At 44.0% G+C, this 17038-nt stretch overlaps 1 protein-coding gene across 3 annotated transcripts; it reads left to right on the top strand.

The window, feature by feature from the left end:
• Positions 1-1144: 1144 nt before the first annotated feature.
• Positions 1145-9178, top strand: eif5a2 (eukaryotic translation initiation factor 5A2). 3 transcript variants are annotated; one of them, XM_076976056.1, is made up of 5 exons: positions 1145-1218; positions 2584-2767; positions 3038-3142; positions 6442-6573; positions 6837-9178. In XM_076976056.1, the coding sequence occupies exons 2-5, from the start codon at positions 2600-2602 to the stop codon at positions 6900-6902; spliced, it is 471 nt and encodes a 156-aa protein (XP_076832171.1). In that variant the 5' UTR covers positions 1145-1218; positions 2584-2599; the 3' UTR covers positions 6903-9178. The 3 variants fall into 3 exon arrangements, with proteins under 3 accessions (XP_076832171.1, XP_076832172.1, XP_076832173.1); XM_076976057.1 differs by lacking the exon at positions 1145-1218 and adding an exon at positions 1248-1370; XM_076976058.1 differs by lacking the exon at positions 1145-1218 and adding an exon at positions 1272-1295.
• The last annotated feature ends 7860 nt before the right edge of the window (positions 9179-17038 follow it).

Genomic DNA, 17038 nt, shown 5'->3' with positions numbered 1-17038 from the left:
TCTCAGGTGCATGGCAAGGGCCAACATCAGATGTGATGAGGATGAAAACATGTGGCCAACTCTTGAAGACCACTTACATTACACATAACAAGACTGTTCAGTTTTGTATTCTGTTTTTTTCCCCTTGTGTGGCTTTTTTTGTATATGTGTATTTTTAACACATATGGGACCATAGCTAATTATGTTTACAATTATGATAATAATTTTTTGGATTAGGCCGCAATTTACAGTAATGTCCCCAATACAGTAAAATATACCCTTTACTGCAAAACTGTTACTGACTCCTTTTTTGTCTAATCTACATTCCATATAGTACCTAACAGTAAATATCACTCATTGTGTAGACAGTATGTTGCCAAAAATGTACATTTGAAAAAAGTCCAAATGAAGCGGATTACAGTAAAAATGAACTGACTAAGAAAACAACAGATGTTACTGTAAAATGTCTGTTGTTTGCTGGGAGAGAGTAAAATATTACATGTAATACTGTTTCTGTATTGCCATCAAATGTCAGTTTTTTTTACAGTGGTTGTGCAGTGATTGACTATGTTAATCTCGATTAGAGAATATGTGCTAGTGTTTGAAAGAATGATTGGATACTGAACCAGGTTTGCTGTGTTTTAACAAAGTTGGTGTAAAAAGAGAAAACTTTGTTTGCGTTGTGAAATGCAGAGATGTTATTTAGTTAAGAAAATGCACTTTTGAACACGATATTAACTATTTGGCTATTTGTGTGAGGTCAATGTGTTGCTGTGTTTAGAGTTTTGACAATGTATCACAAGTATTGGGAAACACATGTTAGCAATCGTCAAAAACTGCACCTCCACAGCTGATGAAGGACCTCATTCCAAAATGTCCTGTTTCTGAGGATACTTTGTGTAGGCTACTTCACTACAGTTTTTAATAACTATATCTCACTGCTATTGTAGCTATACACTACAATTACATTCCTGTAATCCATATATGTCTGTATAGGTGTCACTATTTTAGTTAATAACATGAGTTTAAATACATCATTAATTCTTTGAAAATATCTTACATATATATATATATATATATAGTTATATATAGCATAACTATAGTTATTTTAATATATAGGAGTCTTGGGTCTTTTGTCGTTTATCTGATGTAAGAATACCGGAAATGTAGCCCCGCCCCTGAGAGAATATGCGGCAGTAGAAGGCTTTGCGCATGCGCTCATCACCCTTTTGTTGGAAGGTAAGGTTTTGCATGCTTTCTTGTACTTTTGGGACGATGTTTTTGTAGAATATCTTTGGTGATTATAACTGACGCACGTAAGAATATGGAAGTCGTTTTAGCTGTATTGCACGACACCAAAATCAGCGCTTACCTAGACAGGGAGTCTGTGTGTGAGTTAATGTTGTGTGTCCCTGTGTTAACATCAGACAGGATGTGCAGCGTTGGGTGGTTCAGCGGGTTTAACTAGTTGGTTAAGCGGGTTTAACTAGTTGGTTAAGCGGTTTTAACTAGTTGGTTAAGTTTAAGTGCAAAGCCGCTGAAACGTCAGCCAGTGTCATATGTACCATTTGCTGAACTTTCGAGTACAGCTCTGGCTAAGCCGTAAAGTTGTAAGCGAACCACTGTGTGAATATGGACGTTAGCTGGTTAAAGTTGTACTGTGTCAGTTGTACTGGGTCAGTTGTACTGGGTTATTTGTGCTGGTTAGTTATACTGGGTCAGTTGTGCTGGTTAAAGTTGTACTGGGTCAGTTGTGCTGGTTAAAGTTGTACTGGGTCATTTGTACTGGGTCAGTTGTGCTGGTTAAAGTTATACTGGGTCAGTTGTGCTGGTTATCTGGCGGTACTCTGTTCCTGACACAACTAAAGTTTTCAGCCAACTGTTCGTTGATCACCCAAATGGACGTGTTGGTCCTCCAGTACCTGCTGTATAAACGTCAGTGTTATAAATGGAGCTGTAGGGTGAGAGGCCGCCCCGGTCCCGCCACCCGGGCCCCGCCGCCCCGGTCCCGCCACCCGGGCCCCGCCGCCCCGGCCTCCACCCACCGGGCTCTGACTGACTCGCTCCGCTGTAATCGCGTCTTTTACTTTATCGACGGACTCGAGAACATTTCAGCCGTAAACGGTTGAACTTTGAGGGAGTTGCGAGTGTTTGTAGCTGTGAAGTCTTTACTGACCGGCTAGGCTAGGCTAGGCTAGGCTAGCAGCTAGCGCGGCGCTACGGGGCGCTGAGGCTCTACGGCCCGGTCAACCAGCTGCAGTCACACCGAGATTAGTGCTGCATGCTCGGCTGTGATGGCATCTGACCTGCCTGGATGTAATTATAAAACACACCGGGGTTCTCGTGTATGCGTACAACGTAGCTAGCTATCTAATGAACTTAACTACCATTCATTTGGGAAGTATTAGATTTTAGGCTGCAGGTAAATTTAATTGAGTTGTCCAAGTAACACAGTTATGTTGATTTGTGTAGCCTACGTATGGTCTGTTTCGATTGAGTAATTAAAACTGAGGTTAAATCAGCTGTTTCAGCTATATTTTGAGGTAATGGTGAAATATGTTAAGGTGAGTATGTTAATAAATGTGCAATTACTTCATCCTGTAGAACCTCCTTGACCATCATGGCAGATGCTGATATTGATTTCGCCAGTGGAGATGCAGGGGCTTCCCTAACCTACCCCATGCAGTGCAGTGCTCTGCGTAAGAACGGCCACGTCGTTCTCAAGGGACGTCCTTGCAAGATTGTGGAGATGTCGACCTCCAAAACTGGGAAGCATGGCCATGCAAAGGTATAGATCACAGCAGGTGGATCATTTAGAGGATCCATGTTAAAACATCTCTCAAACGTCAAAATGTTTTGCTTGAGTACAGTGTTGTGTAATTTCGTTTACTGGTTCAAATAAGTGACAACTTAGCCAAATATAGTGCAAGCATATTATACAGTCTTTTTACATTTATGGCATTTAGCAGACGCTCTTATCCAGAGTGCTACACAGTTTTTACACACTGTTATCCTGTTTGTGACTTGCTGTTTTAACAAATGCACAATTTACATTTAGGTCCACATGGTTGGAATTGACATATTCACTGGAAAAAAGAATGAAGATATTTGTCCCTCCACTCACAACATGGATGTTCCCAACATCAAAAGGCTTGACTATCAGGTATGTTGAGGTGGGGGGGTCAGGTTGTGGGGGTTATGAGGATGTTGGCTAAGTTAGTTAGTGTCTGCCCCCCCCATGTAAGAGACTCCTGGGCTGTGCATGAAGGAGCAGCACTGCTGCTGTTAGACTGTACCAGCACTGATCTCAGTACAGTACAGACTCCCCCTCCATCTGTACATTCACATCATTACTGTACAACCAGCACTGATCTCAGTACAGTACAGACTCCCCCTCATCTGTACATTCACATCACTACTGTACAACCAGCACTGATCTCAGTACAGTACAGACTCCCCCTCATCTGTCCATTCACATCACTACTGTACAACCAGCACTGATCTCAGTACAGTACAGACTCCCCCTCATCTGTCCATTCACATCACTACTGTACAACCAGCACTGATCTCAGTACAGTACAGACTCTCCCTCATCTGTCCATTCACATCATTACTGTACAACCAGCACTGATCTCAGTACAGTACAGACTCCCCCTCATCTGTCCATTCACATCACTACTGTACAACCAGCACTGAACTCAGTACAGTACAGACTCCCCTCCATCTGTACATTCACATCACTATTGTACAACCAGCACTGATCTCAGTACAGTACAGAGTCCCCTCCATCTGTACATTCACATCACTACTGTACAACCAGCACTGATCTCAGTACAGTACAGAGTCCCCTCCATCTGTACATTCACATCATTACTGTACAACCAGCACTGATCTCAGTACAGTACAGACTCCCCCTCATCTGTCCATTTACATCATTACTGTACAACCAGCACTGAACTCAGTACAGTACAGACTCCCCTCCATCTGTACATTCACATCACTACTGTACAACCAGTACTGATCTCAGTACAGTACAGACTCCCCCTCCATCTGTCCATTCACATCACTACTGTACAACCAGCACTGATCTCAGTACAGTACAGACTCCCCCTCATCTGTACATTCACATCACTACTGTACAACCAGCACTGAACTCAGTACAGTACAGACTCCCCTCCATCTGTACATTCACATCACTACTGTACAACCAGCACTGATCTCAGTACAGTACAGACTCCCCCTCATCTGTCCATTCACATCACTACTGTACAACCAGCACTGATCTCAGTACAGTACAGACTCCCCCTCATCTGTCCATTCACATCATTACTGTACAACCAGCACTGATCTCAGTACAGTACAGACTCCCCTCCATCTGTACATTCACATCACTACTGTACAACCAGCACTGATCTCAGTACAGTACAGACTCCCCCTCATCTGTACATTCACATCACTACTGTACAACCAGCACTGATCTCAGTACAGTACAGACTCCCCCTCATCTGTCCATTCACATCACTACTGTACAACCAGCACTGATCTCAGTACAGTACAGACTACCCCTCATCTGTCCATTCACATCACTACTGTACAACCAGCACTGATCTCAGTACAGTACAGACTCCCCCTCATCTGTACATTCACATCACTATTGTACAACCAGCACTGATCTCAGTACAGTACAGAGTCCCCTCCATCTGTACATTCACATCACTACTGTACAACCAGCACTGATCTCAGTACAGTACAGACTACCCCCCCCCCCCCCCCCCCTGTTTGGGTAGATACTGCCATTCCATCTTCCATTCAGCAGACATCACAGCTACACATTCTCATCTGGGTCCGGGTCGTAGGGACAGTAGTCTAATCAAAGAGGCCCAGGTTTCCCTCTCCCCAGCCATCTCTTCTAGCTCTCCTGGGGGGATACCGAGGTGTTCCCAGGACAGCCGAGTGATATAATCTCTCCAGCGTGTCCTGGGCCTTCCCCGGGGTTTCCTCCCAGTTGGACATGCCCGGAGCACCTCCCCCCCAGCTACACATCACCACTGTAAATATACTTTCTTGTGCAAGTCCATCCTGACATGCAATCATATATCCACGTACATTAATGTGTATGTAATATTTTATTACTTTCAAAAAATAAATTGCGTACATCTTGTTTGTGCTTTGGCCTCTACGTCGCTCACCCTTTTGAACTTTACCACTGCACTCCTTTCTGTCCCGTGCTGCTGTAAACACTATTATATTAGTATAGGACTAATAAAGATTATCTTATCTCTTGTGAATATAAGGTGATCATTAGTCTCCAGTACTTAGTTTCTATTGGGTGCATAGTCAGTGTCCGGCGGCTAAATGATCACAAGTTCCAAAACTTGTGGTTTTTATGTGAAAGCTTTAAAGGTCATTTAATTTAATTCACATTTCATCATGTGCCAGTGGAGGCAGTAACAGAACAGTAGGATAATGACTGGAGACTCCTGACCTGCTCTCTGAACCAAGCTGTCGGGCTGGGTCGGGCTGGGTCGGGCTGGGTCGGGGAGAGTCGGGGAGAGTCGGGCTGGGTCGGGCTGGGTCGGGCTGGGTCGGGCTGGGTCGGGCTGGGTCAGGGAGAGTCGGGGTGTGTCGGGCTGGGTCAGGGTGGGTCAGGGTGGGTCGGGATGGGTCGGGGAGAGTCGGGCTGGGTCGGGCTGGGTCTTCTACCAAGTCTTAGTAACACAACACAGCTGGCTGACCTTTGCTTGCTTGTTGTTAAGCAATATCTTAACTAGCTGCTGTCATCAATTGACCTCTTTTTACCTGATGGGTTAACATACAATACAATAGTTTGCTTAGAGTACTGTAGAATACTGTAGTCTGAAGTAGTGGATTAATTTACTGTATACACTATTGATAATGTTCTTTTGTGTTGGATTTATGAAGTCTTTAGCATTGTGAATGGCTAGTGTATTATGTGCAGTAATTATTTTTGCTATTAAGTAGTCTGGTAAACCTTTCAAGAATCAAGCCCAAATGCCATTTGTATCAAGCTCAGTTTAATTGACTGATTTTCTTCAAGGGTTTCCTGGTAGTTCTAGTAATAGTTTGCCTGCTTTGGTTGAATCAGCTGCAGATCACCCACACGGCGGAATTGTTGAACTGTGAAGTAATTCAGTCAGTACATCTACATTACACTGATTCAGTACATCTACATTACACTGATTCAGTACATCTACATTACACTGATTCAGCCTGTACACTAATGCCTTCAGCACTGCTTGTTCTACTCTAGACGCCATAGATTGATTTTTGACTTTTAGAAACATGATACACCACAAGCCAGTAAATTCGTCTTCCCTCTTCTCTGTGTCACTGATGTTGTGTATTTTTGTCCAAGTCATTAATGTTTTCAGGACATTGGGAGTGGTTGGTTGTTCTGTGTGTTGTCCTGTTGTGGTGGACTAACATGTCCCTCCATCACAGCTGGTTGGTGTCTGTGATGGGTTCCTCTCCCTGATGAAGGATAATGGGGAGGTGCGGGAGGACCTCCGGCTGCCGGATGGAGACCTCGGCAAGGAGATAGAGAGCAAGTTTGAGGCTGGCGAGGAGATGCTGGTGAGTCTCCATTTTAATAATACATTGTGTTTATGTAGCGTTTCTCAAGGACCCAAAGATGCCTGACTTAACGTAACAAAAACGTATGGATATTTTTAAGCATCAATATGCAAGCGTAAGCCAGCAAGTTGTCTTAGTTTAGCTCCACACCTGAATGACTTTGGGTTCAATGAATCCAGGTGAACATGCTGAGCTGCCTCTGCCCTGTGAGTAGATGTGTTCTCTGGGTTTGATGTTTGTGTCTACTCCTTCTGCACCTCCAGATCTCAGTGCTGTCTGCTATGGGTGAAGAGTGTGCTGTCGCAATCAAGGCAATGACCTCAAAGTAACGGGGTGCAGCTGGCTGAGACTCCACACAGTCACATGGTTCCAAACGTCACCAAAGCTATCGAGTTATGGCCTTTACCAAGAACCTCAGATTCACTTTAGCCATGCTGGACAACCATGACTTTTTTTTTATTTTTAATCTGGTCTCTTAGGGTGATGGCCAATTTGCATTCTTCTAAATCAGTTAGATTTTTTTCCCATCTTTTTCTTTCTTTCTTTTCTTTCCCTCACTTCCACATTTCAGATTTTCTTTTGAACATTCCTTTCACAGATGAGACGTACTGTTGAGTTTTTCTGGTTCCTCTTAAAGAGTTGGGAGGTTTAGTCATGGCTCGTTTGTGAGGTTATGCACTTTGGTATTGGGACTAGTACTCCCCATTCCAGCCATGAGCAGAAGTGGAGTGCAGTAAAGTTACTGAGGGGAACACTCACTGATCCTTCTCTACTTTGAAACCAATTTAAGCCATTTCCGTCATCTGCCTTAAACTGATGTAAATCCACTAACAATCATATTGACAAGCTTATGGCCATGCAAAGTGATCCTTTTCTTTTAGGAAATAATAACTAGGTGACGTGTGTCAGGTTTCAGTGTTAACTGCCTTCACTAGCGGTCTGGGTATTGTCCTTGCACTGTGCTGCAGAAGACGGGCTGTCACCCTGGGACAGAAGTAGCATTTACGTTACCGTCTTATTTTCACACAAGAACTTTGTTACAAGACTAAACAGGAAAAGTTAAATATAATAAGCAAACTTAAGCTATTAAAACGTGTTTTAAATCAATCTCATAGAGAGTTGGAGCACTCTTGCCTTGTGCCGTGATCCTTGGTGCGTATCTGCTGTGGCTGGTGTAGGAAGTGTTGGTTGCTCTGTCCCCCCCATCTTCTCCCCTTCTGCTCTGGGCTTCTTCGGTTTGAAGACCATCTGCTGCACACCTCTGCTCCCCCACCCCCATGATGGACTGGACTCTTCTTCACTGGAGATCCTTTCCTATTATGCTGGCACTTTGCCTTTGCAGTCAGGAAGCTTTGAGTGAGCTGTGGACGTGTATACAGGACCAGTACACTAGTAGTCTTCCCTAAGCCATATTTCAGTGTCCTGAATGCTACAGCAGTTGTGGACAGGCATGTGAAAAAAGAGCTTGGTGCATGAGCTTCTGGGCAGTTTTTGCTCTGATAGATGGCTTGCTGGCTGTAGTTCACTCTTAAAGCCACAGATTTGCTCAACCTGACCAACTGTTCCCTTAATTAAGCACTTCGAGTCATCTTATTTGACTGAGGTTTTTTGTTTTGTTTGTTTTTTTTTTGTTTGTTTTTTTTTTTTCATTTTGTTGATGTGTCTTTGAACAGTGTTTAGTTGCTGGGAGTATAAGTATTCATGTTTATACAAACGCGCACACACACGCACATACAAACAAACCTATGACACCTTTACTCTCTGTCCTGTAAAGTTGCAGATGTGTTAACTGTTACTGAAAACACCAACTGAAAATTCAATTGTCTGAGCATCTTCCACAAATGTAGCTCTGTGTAATTGTATTTCATCAAAACATGTATGTAGTAAACTCTAAGCGTTGTTTTCGTACCAAAAAGGCAGCCTATCATGTCAGGGAGGAGGAGTATGTGGCCCCGCCCCCTTCTGATGCTTATGTGCTCTTCATCCTCCACACAGATCATCTGTTCCGTTTGCTTTTTACTGCCCTCAGAAATTCCTTGGATTTCTTTCCTTTCTTGAAACGCTACAAGTCCTAAAGTTTGAGTTTCCCCCATTTTTGTTCTTTTTGAAGATTGGACAAGTTTGTTTTGGCTGTGCATACTCACATAGAGGCCGAATCTGTATTCTAAAGGGCTTTCAGGACACGTTTCACCACATCAAGCAGTCAGCTGTGTTGGGTAGATGTTTCTGACTAGTCCTGTGAGGACAGTCTCAATCTTGCCTTGATATTCTTGTAGTTTCAAGTATATTTTGCTCTTTTGATACCAGAGCGAGTGAGTGTGTGTGTGTGTGTTTGTGTGTGTGTGTGGTGTTGTCTGATATCCCAAGGTTTGTGTGTTTTTGTTTTAAATTTGGGAAAATAGCTGTATTTCAGTGTTTTTTTTTCTTTGACCACAACCTTTCTAAATGACATAAGCAACATTGACCAAATGTCTCATGTCACACACATGACCTCTGCTAGTCGCCCAGCTCTCAGAGGTCCCTTGTTTTTGTTGGTGTATACATGAGTAGCTTATATGAAACAAAACTCTGCGCGACCTGTATTAAAGTAGAGGCTGAAACTTAATTTGGACTCCTTAAATCCTTTTTAATAGCTTCTTAATGAATGTTGTCAAGGAACACTGTTTCCTGCTAGTTCAGTCATAACTGCTTTGCCTTATTCTCATTATAGATCAGGTAGTTTGGTGTTAACTGGGTTTCAGGACTGGCGCCAATGAAGTGAAAAACAATGCCATTTGACAGCATATATGTTTAACCAATTAATTTAATATTGAAAAAGTGTTGCTGACCATGGTGCTGAACTATCTTGGTAGGTGGGGCTCAGGTTGATATTGATTTGTGGAAAATCTGCAGGACATTTTCTCCATTGGCTTTGTTATTAATGAGGAGAATATGGATAAGAAAAGACAATTTTGCCATGGTTTTCTATGTCAACTGGCCCTGTAATGTCTGACCACATAGTTTAGAATTGGGGAAATATGGATAGTATCTCAAATTATTGTGAGGTGCTTTTAAAATGGTGAAGCGCTTTGCCTGAGAGTGAATATGCACACTAATGCACCCCATGCCTTCATCTTCAACCAGCATGTCCCGGTTTGGCCTTTCTTCATTCCCTCCAGTAGTGTGATGCCTGCAGCAGGTCAGCTGTCACCAACTGAAAGGTGAAGGAACTTAAAAGAGCACCTGAAGATACAGGTGTACTCCCCGTAATGCTGGTAACCATCTACAATGTTGTTATTTACACAGAGTGTAAATAAATAGCAATAAATTTACTGGAAAAAGTAACGTTTCTCTCTGACCTGCTTGTTTATAAATATGCCTAAAAATACAGTTGTGGGTATGACTGTGAGATCTACATGTGTGGTAGTAGGCCAAACCCAAGTTGATATCTGCAGTTTTTTCATGTTCGGGTAAAAATACATTGGAGCTTTAAAAAAAATAACAAAGCCAATGGTTTTCTAAATGCATTGCAGACTCTCTTGCATTGTTACCTCAGGCAATATCATTTTCATCACATAATGATGATCATGGCGCTTTAGAGTTTCAGGGCTTTGCTCTGTAGTCCTGTGAGAAGTCAGTGTGTCCCACACTTAACCACAGAAGAGAAACACACTTGCACTGACGTTGCACATCCATGTGACACGATCTCATTGCCCGGTTGGCCATGAACTTGCCCAGATCTTCAGGTTCTTTACAAGCAATGATCTGGAGATGTCCTGTTCTTCATCAGTGATCTGGAGATGTCCTGTTCTTTATCAGTGATCTGTCCTGTTCTCCGTTTGGAGTTTGTGTTTGGCTTGATCCTTCACTGCACCGTACAGACATGCTCTGAAACTCCACCGTCATCAGCACACCAGGCCAGTGTGGAATTACAGAATGGCATAAATTCAAGCTGAGCTGCACTCAAGGCATTTTGGAGAGGAAAAACCTTGAAGGCTGACATTTTCATCTTATGTTGTTTTGCTTGTTTTTATATTTCTCTGTGAATCCGTGGGAGTGTGACCTTATATACGGATGTTCAACTAAACACCTTAATCAAAATATACAGTGGTACTAGCTCATGGGATTAAAACATGTACAGAACATACATGAAAGTCTAAAGCATGTCAATATTTTAACCACTGTCATACCACCACATTAGGCACTAAGCCTTAATTGTGGCATTCTAATGTGAATTTTGTGAAACCAGTGACTGTGAGCAAGAGGGGCTTCACCAGTCACAGGGATGGGGAGGAGGAGGGGCTTCACTAGTGATGGGGGTAGAGGAGAGGCTTTACCAGTCCAGTGACAGAGGATGAGGAGGGGCTTCTCCAGTGACAGAGAGAATGAGGAGGGGCTTCTCCAGTGACGGAGAGGATGAGGAGGGGCTTCTCCAGTGACGGAGAGGATGAGGAGGGGCTTCTCCAGTGACAGAGAGGATGAGGAGGGGCTTCTCCAGTGACGGAGAGGATGAGGAGGGGCTTCTCCAGTGACGGAGAGGATGAGGAGGGGCTTCTCCAGTGACGGAGAGGATGAGGAGGGGCTTCTCCAGTGACGGAGAGGATGAGGAGGGGCTTCTCCAGTGACAGAGAGGATGAGGAGGGGCTTCACCAGTGATGGAGGAGGTACAGGAAGAGCTTCACCTGTCAGGTGGAATATTAGCTTCACTGCTCATTTGTTCATTTGATGTTTGTTTCCAAAGGGCTACAATACATAATGCATGGTTGGCAATTAACATGCAGAAAAATGTTTGGAAGTAGCAGCGGGCCCCCACGGTTTCTAAACACTACGCAAGCACAATGATGACTGAGCAATAATGCCTGGTCATCAGATGTTATTTTAAACACTGTTTCTGTGTGCAGTAGCTAGGATGGAGTGCCCCCCCTCTCAGTATCCTGCCTTGAGGGGGTGACCCAGAGATGAGTGAGAGGAGGGGGGGGGGGGGGGGGGGGGGGGGGGGCTGCTGCAGGGACATGCCTCATTAGTCCCGGCTGCCCTGGTAACACGCCCAGGGTCCCCAGCAGGTCTGGGTATGTCAGAACGGACAGACACACACGCACTCAACCGAGGAAGACATGGGCAGGTGAGTGGGGGGGTGGCGTGAGGAACAGAGGTCCTGAATGATCCCCAACTCTGTTCCCATGTAACGCAGCGGGTCAACAGGGTTGGGGGGCTGGTGTTGAGGATTAAGATCCACCTCTGGATTCATTATGTGGGAGATATAATGATGCTCTGCTTCCCCCTCTCACTGGAGAACATTCCCCTTTACACACCTGGCAGGTGAGGCTATAAAGATGATTCCTCCATTGTATTCATACTGTGGTGGTGTCTCTGCTTGTGTTCTGGCCATCATGGGAAGTCATGGCCTGGTGGTTAGGGAACTGGTCTTGTGACTGGAGGGTCATGGGTTCGATTCCCAGACCTGAGGCCATGACTGAGGTGCCCCTGAGCAAGGCCCTTAACCCTCAATTGCTCACATGTATAAAAATGTAAGTCGCTCTGGATAAGGGCGTCTGCCAAATGCCGTAAATGTAAATGTAATTCTAAAAAGCATATAGAATGGAATTTATTTTGTTTTTTAAATGAGTTTTATTTCTTCAACAGAAGATATTAATCTCCTTTTATATTTTCATTAGTGCATATACAGTGAACCCCTTGAAATACATTTTTCCAATACCACTAGATGGCAGTAGAATATAGCAAGCGTGTGAGATTTCAGTCCAGGCGGGCTGTGTATGAAGTAGTTTTGCATATTTGAATTATGCTCTTATATAGATTTGTTTCATGTTATAGCATGTGACTGCTGCTTTTCTCTGCAAGAATACTGAAGAATGAGTCATGCAAATGTGAAATAAAACTGCATAACAATATGAAATGTGTTTGTAGCTGATAGGTATGATATGTAGGGATAATTAATGGGTTCGTATTGATGTGCATATTCATGGTTCTACATATGCATGATCGTCATAGTAACTGCTTTTTCTTTCTCTTTCTTTTGTAATTTAAATGGTCTTTGTTGCTCCAGTGCAGGTGTAGGAGAAGCAGCAGCGACCTTCATCCCATTCTTCACACCACCTTCCTTCTCCTGAGCTTCTGGTGCCCAACCTTCCACCCTAGATTTGGGCTGGGAGCCGAATCATAAAGCAAGGAGACTTTGTTTTCCAGGAAATGAGGACAGCCTCTGATTGAGGGTGATGTGAACCGAGGCCCTCTAGCCAATCCCAGCGTGCGGTTCCTGCGCTGTGTTTTTCTTTCATGAGGGTCACGGAGATGAGTCACTTTGTTCTCTGGCTGTCGGGTCTACATCTAGCCAGTCTGCAGGACAGAACGTCGAGGCATTCGGTACGTTTATGTAAATCACACCTTCCTCAAACTCAGTGTCTATTTACAGCATCGTTCAAAGTGACATAATGATGAGAATCTGGTGGGAAGACTAGTTATTATTCCTAGTACAGTGAGGGAAGGTTCCAACCACATCAACATAACTATTAATCAGCAATGACAGTGCAGAGAGTGATAGCACTTTATGTGGAATGTGTGTGTGTGAGTGTGTGTGCGATTTAAAGGATTAAATGAACTGGATGCCATGGCGACTCTGTCGGAGTAAATTCTCAAGTTGGAAGTATGGAAGCCATAACAGTAAATAATCTGCCACCCATAGAAGACGGAGGTCTACACTTTAGATCAGAAGACGGAGGTCTACACTTTAGATCAGAAGACGGAGGTCTACACTTTAGATCAGAAGACGGAGGTCTACACTTTAGATCAGAAGACAGGTCTACACTTTAGATCAGAAGACGGAGGTCTACACTTTAGATCAGAAGACGGAGGTCTACACTTTAGATCAGAAGACGGAGGTCTACACTTTAGATCAGAAGACGGAGGTCTACACTTTAGATCAGAAGACGGAGGTCTACACTTTAGATCAGAAGACGGAGGTCTACACTTTAGATCAGAAGTAAATGAGGTTCTGCAGGCGCAGGGCTTCGTGGACAAGGAAGACCTGCCAGATGTTACAAAACACTACCATGATTTCAATTCAGCATTTGTGACAGGTAGACTGGTGCAGCTGATGAGGGATGAGGAGGATGTGAGCTGATTATTTCCTTTGTGTGTGTGTGTGTGTGTGTGTGTGTGTGTGTGCGTGCGTGTGTGTGTGTGCGTGCGTTTGTGTGTGTGTGTGCGCGTGCGTTTGTGTGTGTGTGCGCGTGCGTTTGTGTGTGTGTGTGCGTGTGTGTGTGTGCGTGCGTTTGTGTGTGTGTGCACGTGCGTTTGTGTGTGTGTGTGTGTGTGTGTGTGTGTGTTTGTCAGGCTGCTTACATTTAATTTTTTATAGTTTAGGTTTTGCAAGTATTACTGGTAAAGGGGATGTTGGTTCTACATGTTACATGGAAAGTGGGAGTGCAGATGTGGAAATTCAGTGTTGCTGAGAGTGTTGACCAAAGTTGTGTTTAGAGAGGGTTTGATATGAACTCTGTCTTATATTAATAAACATCTGAATGAGTAAGGATTGTGGAACCAATTAGCAGGCATGTGGTTTTCATCAGTGTTCAGTTTGGGTTAAGTTTGAGTTAGTTTGGGTTACATTTAAGTTAAGTTAGGGTTAAGTTTGAGTTAGTTTGGGTTACATTTAAGTTAAGTTAGGGTTAAGTTTGAGTGCCTCCGTAGGTGCAGGAGAACTGCAGGAAAGCCGACCTGAGGTCAAGTGGGAAACAGAGAGCAGGAGACTGTTAACACCCCTTTGCAGAGAGATGCCACTACAAGGCCAGAGAGGCTAGAAGATTGTTTGAGGACATGTAACCAGAAGGCAAACTTCTTTTACCCCTATTCTAAAGGGAGGTTCTGTCTGTGGATACACCTTTTGGCTGGACTTAAAGCACACAGCCTACAGAGTGACTGTTGTAGATGACAACTGGGTAAAGCCAGCGCAGCTCTGTGAAGGGAGGATTCAGTTCTATCTGACAAAATGATAAATCCATTTACATTCATTCCTTTTAAACTCCTTTTTAAAGTGAAAGTAAGGCTAGCAAGAGAGTAAACAGGATTCCACAGAAGTGAGTCTGTAGCTCTGTCATGGCTTCATCGGGTGGGGAACATTTGGCAAAAGGGCAGAATCATCTAGCTGATCCACATCAGAAGGGCAGTTACGTGCTGCATAGGTTTGTTTATGGTGGCAAAAAGAGGCTTATGCTTACAGCTGACACCACCAGTGACGGCGAAGAATCAGAATCCTGGATCAGAACATGTTTGGTTTTGTCTACAATGGAAGTTCTTTGTGACTACAGCCAATGACAGTTTCTTGCACCCACAGTCAATGGCCACTATATTGGCTACATTTATTGGGTATACTGCCAACCATCCAGCCACCACAGGGTCCTGTGGTCACAACCTGACCTTTCATGAAGCAGTGGAGAGAGACGACACACAGGCTGTAGTCTCTGATTTTACGCCAGTAGGTGCTGAGTGTAAATTCTCAAGCGGAATTACAGCTTGGAGGATTATTCTCACCATATGGTGTAGGCAAGAATGAGTCGTTCACTTAGATCAGATTAAAATTAGGGCTTTAGGGGGGTGGTAAAATTCTGTGACAAACATTTGGCACTTAGCACAGCTAAAGAACAATGTCAACTGCGCATTCACACGAGCATTTGTGATGAATGTTCAAATAACAGTAAGAGAGTCGGACTTGCTGTTGTTTACAGGTAGACGCAGATCGTCCTGCTGCTCTGGGTACTGATTTTAACCACAATCTCCATTACATCAGGAGGATCTGTCCTCTAAACATTCTTGTTGCACTGCATGTGTGGGGAGGTGTGCAGACATTAAACTGCACACCCATATGAAAATATACGTCGTTTTACCGCATTTACTAAAATGTGATGTTTTGAAGGACTATGTTTATCTTCTGAACATTCTCCTGTGTTCCTGCAGGTGGTGGTCTCCATGTAGCAGCCTGCTCTTCTGGAGCTTCCCGTCTCCATGGGGAACCTGTTCCAGGCGGTTCCAGGTTGTTCCAGGCTGTTCCAGGCTGTTCCAGGTTGTTCCAGGTTGTTCCAGGCGGTTCCAGGCTGTTCCAGGCGGTTCCAGGCTGTTCCAGGTTGTTCCAGGCGGTTCCAGGCTGTTCCAGGCGGTTCCAGGTTGTTCCAGGCTGTTCCAGGCGGTTCCAGGTTGTTCCAGGCTGTTCCAGGCGGTTCCAGGTTGTTCCAGGCGGTTCCAGGCTGTTCCAGGCATGTGGACATGGAGGGGGAAGTCTGATTATCATTTAATTGGGTAGGAGACCTTAGGCCCGTTGCCACGGTTGCCAAGCAGCTGTGATGTGTGGAATCTGCTTTCATTTTGAGGAGGGCGGAGAGCAGGAAGTTGCACTGGATTATGAAATAGACTGAGAAAAATGATGCATATCCATAAAACAGTAAGCTTCATCCTGACTGGAAGCTTCAAAGCTGAAATGAATATTTAAAAATATATATTAATATTGTTTATTGCCAGTAATGGTTGTTGCACACTGTAAAACATGGTGAAATTATCCTCACTTCTGGGTCAGAATACCAAGTCACACATTCTGACTCTCTTTATTCTTGCTCATTTAGGCTAACCTAAGTTTCATCCCCCTCCTCTGATCGAGTTCAGAAAGAGCTGTGGTATTTACACGCAGCACACAGCATGTGTGATATTAAACACAGCACGTGATTTATGACACACAGCACCCAGTACGTGAATCTGTGCCCACATGCTGAAGTTCACGTCATGTTGTTCTTTGAGGGCTCTTATCAGTACAGACTGGCCTTGCCAGTTTCTTTCTTTTGTTCCTGTTGACCAATGATTTGCACTATGCCTGCATATTTCTTCCAAGGAGTCATTCCATCTAATATGTTTTTGCCCATCCAGCCCTAAAAAGCACACACAAGCACACACGCTATCTGTTGGGTGTGTGTCCTGGAATGAACAGCTCATCCTTTACCTCCAGATGTTAGATGGTGGTTGCAGGATGGTGCTGACCTGCTTCTCTGAGCTACTGGAGAGCATCAGAGTGCACAATGTGTTCAGCAAGATAGGGGGTGGGATGTTGCCCAGGGGAAACTTTGCATATTATTATTACATTCATTATTGTTATTATCAGTATTAACATTAAGGCTGTTTTTGTTGTTGACTTTCTCAAACTTGCATAATAAAAAATAAGTAAGACAACATAAGACATAATGAGAGACATGATGAACATGTGGGGAAAACCACAATAGTACATTCATACTCAATAGTACATTCATACTCAATAGTACATTCATACTCAATAGAATGAGGGAGAGGACAGACCACATCCTATTAATCAATCACAGGGAGAGAGAGAGAGAGAGAGAGAGAGAGGGAGGGAGGGAGGGAGGGAGGGAGGGAGGGAGGGAGAGAGAAGGAGGGAGGGAGGGAGGGAGGGAGGGAGAGAGAAGGAGGGAGA

The sequence above is a fragment of the Brachyhypopomus gauderio genome, chromosome 16, assembly GCF_052324685.1.
Source record: "Brachyhypopomus gauderio isolate BG-103 chromosome 16, BGAUD_0.2, whole genome shotgun sequence".
In the NCBI taxonomy this organism is placed as follows: domain Eukaryota; kingdom Metazoa; phylum Chordata; class Actinopteri; order Gymnotiformes; family Hypopomidae; genus Brachyhypopomus; species Brachyhypopomus gauderio.
This window is presented reverse-complemented; position numbering and strand designations above follow the sequence as displayed.

Coding starts and splice junctions, on each gene's coding strand:
- eif5a2 (XM_076976056.1), top strand. CDS start 2,600: ATGGCAGATGCTGATATTGATTTCGCCAGTGGAGATGCAGGGGCTTCC. Junction 2,768..3,037: donor GGAAGCATGGCCATGCAAAG/GTATAGATCACA, acceptor ATTTACATTTAG/GTCCACATGGTTGGAATTGA. Junction 6,574..6,836: donor AGGCTGGCGAGGAGATGCTG/GTGAGTCTCCAT, acceptor CTGCACCTCCAG/ATCTCAGTGCTGTCTGCTAT.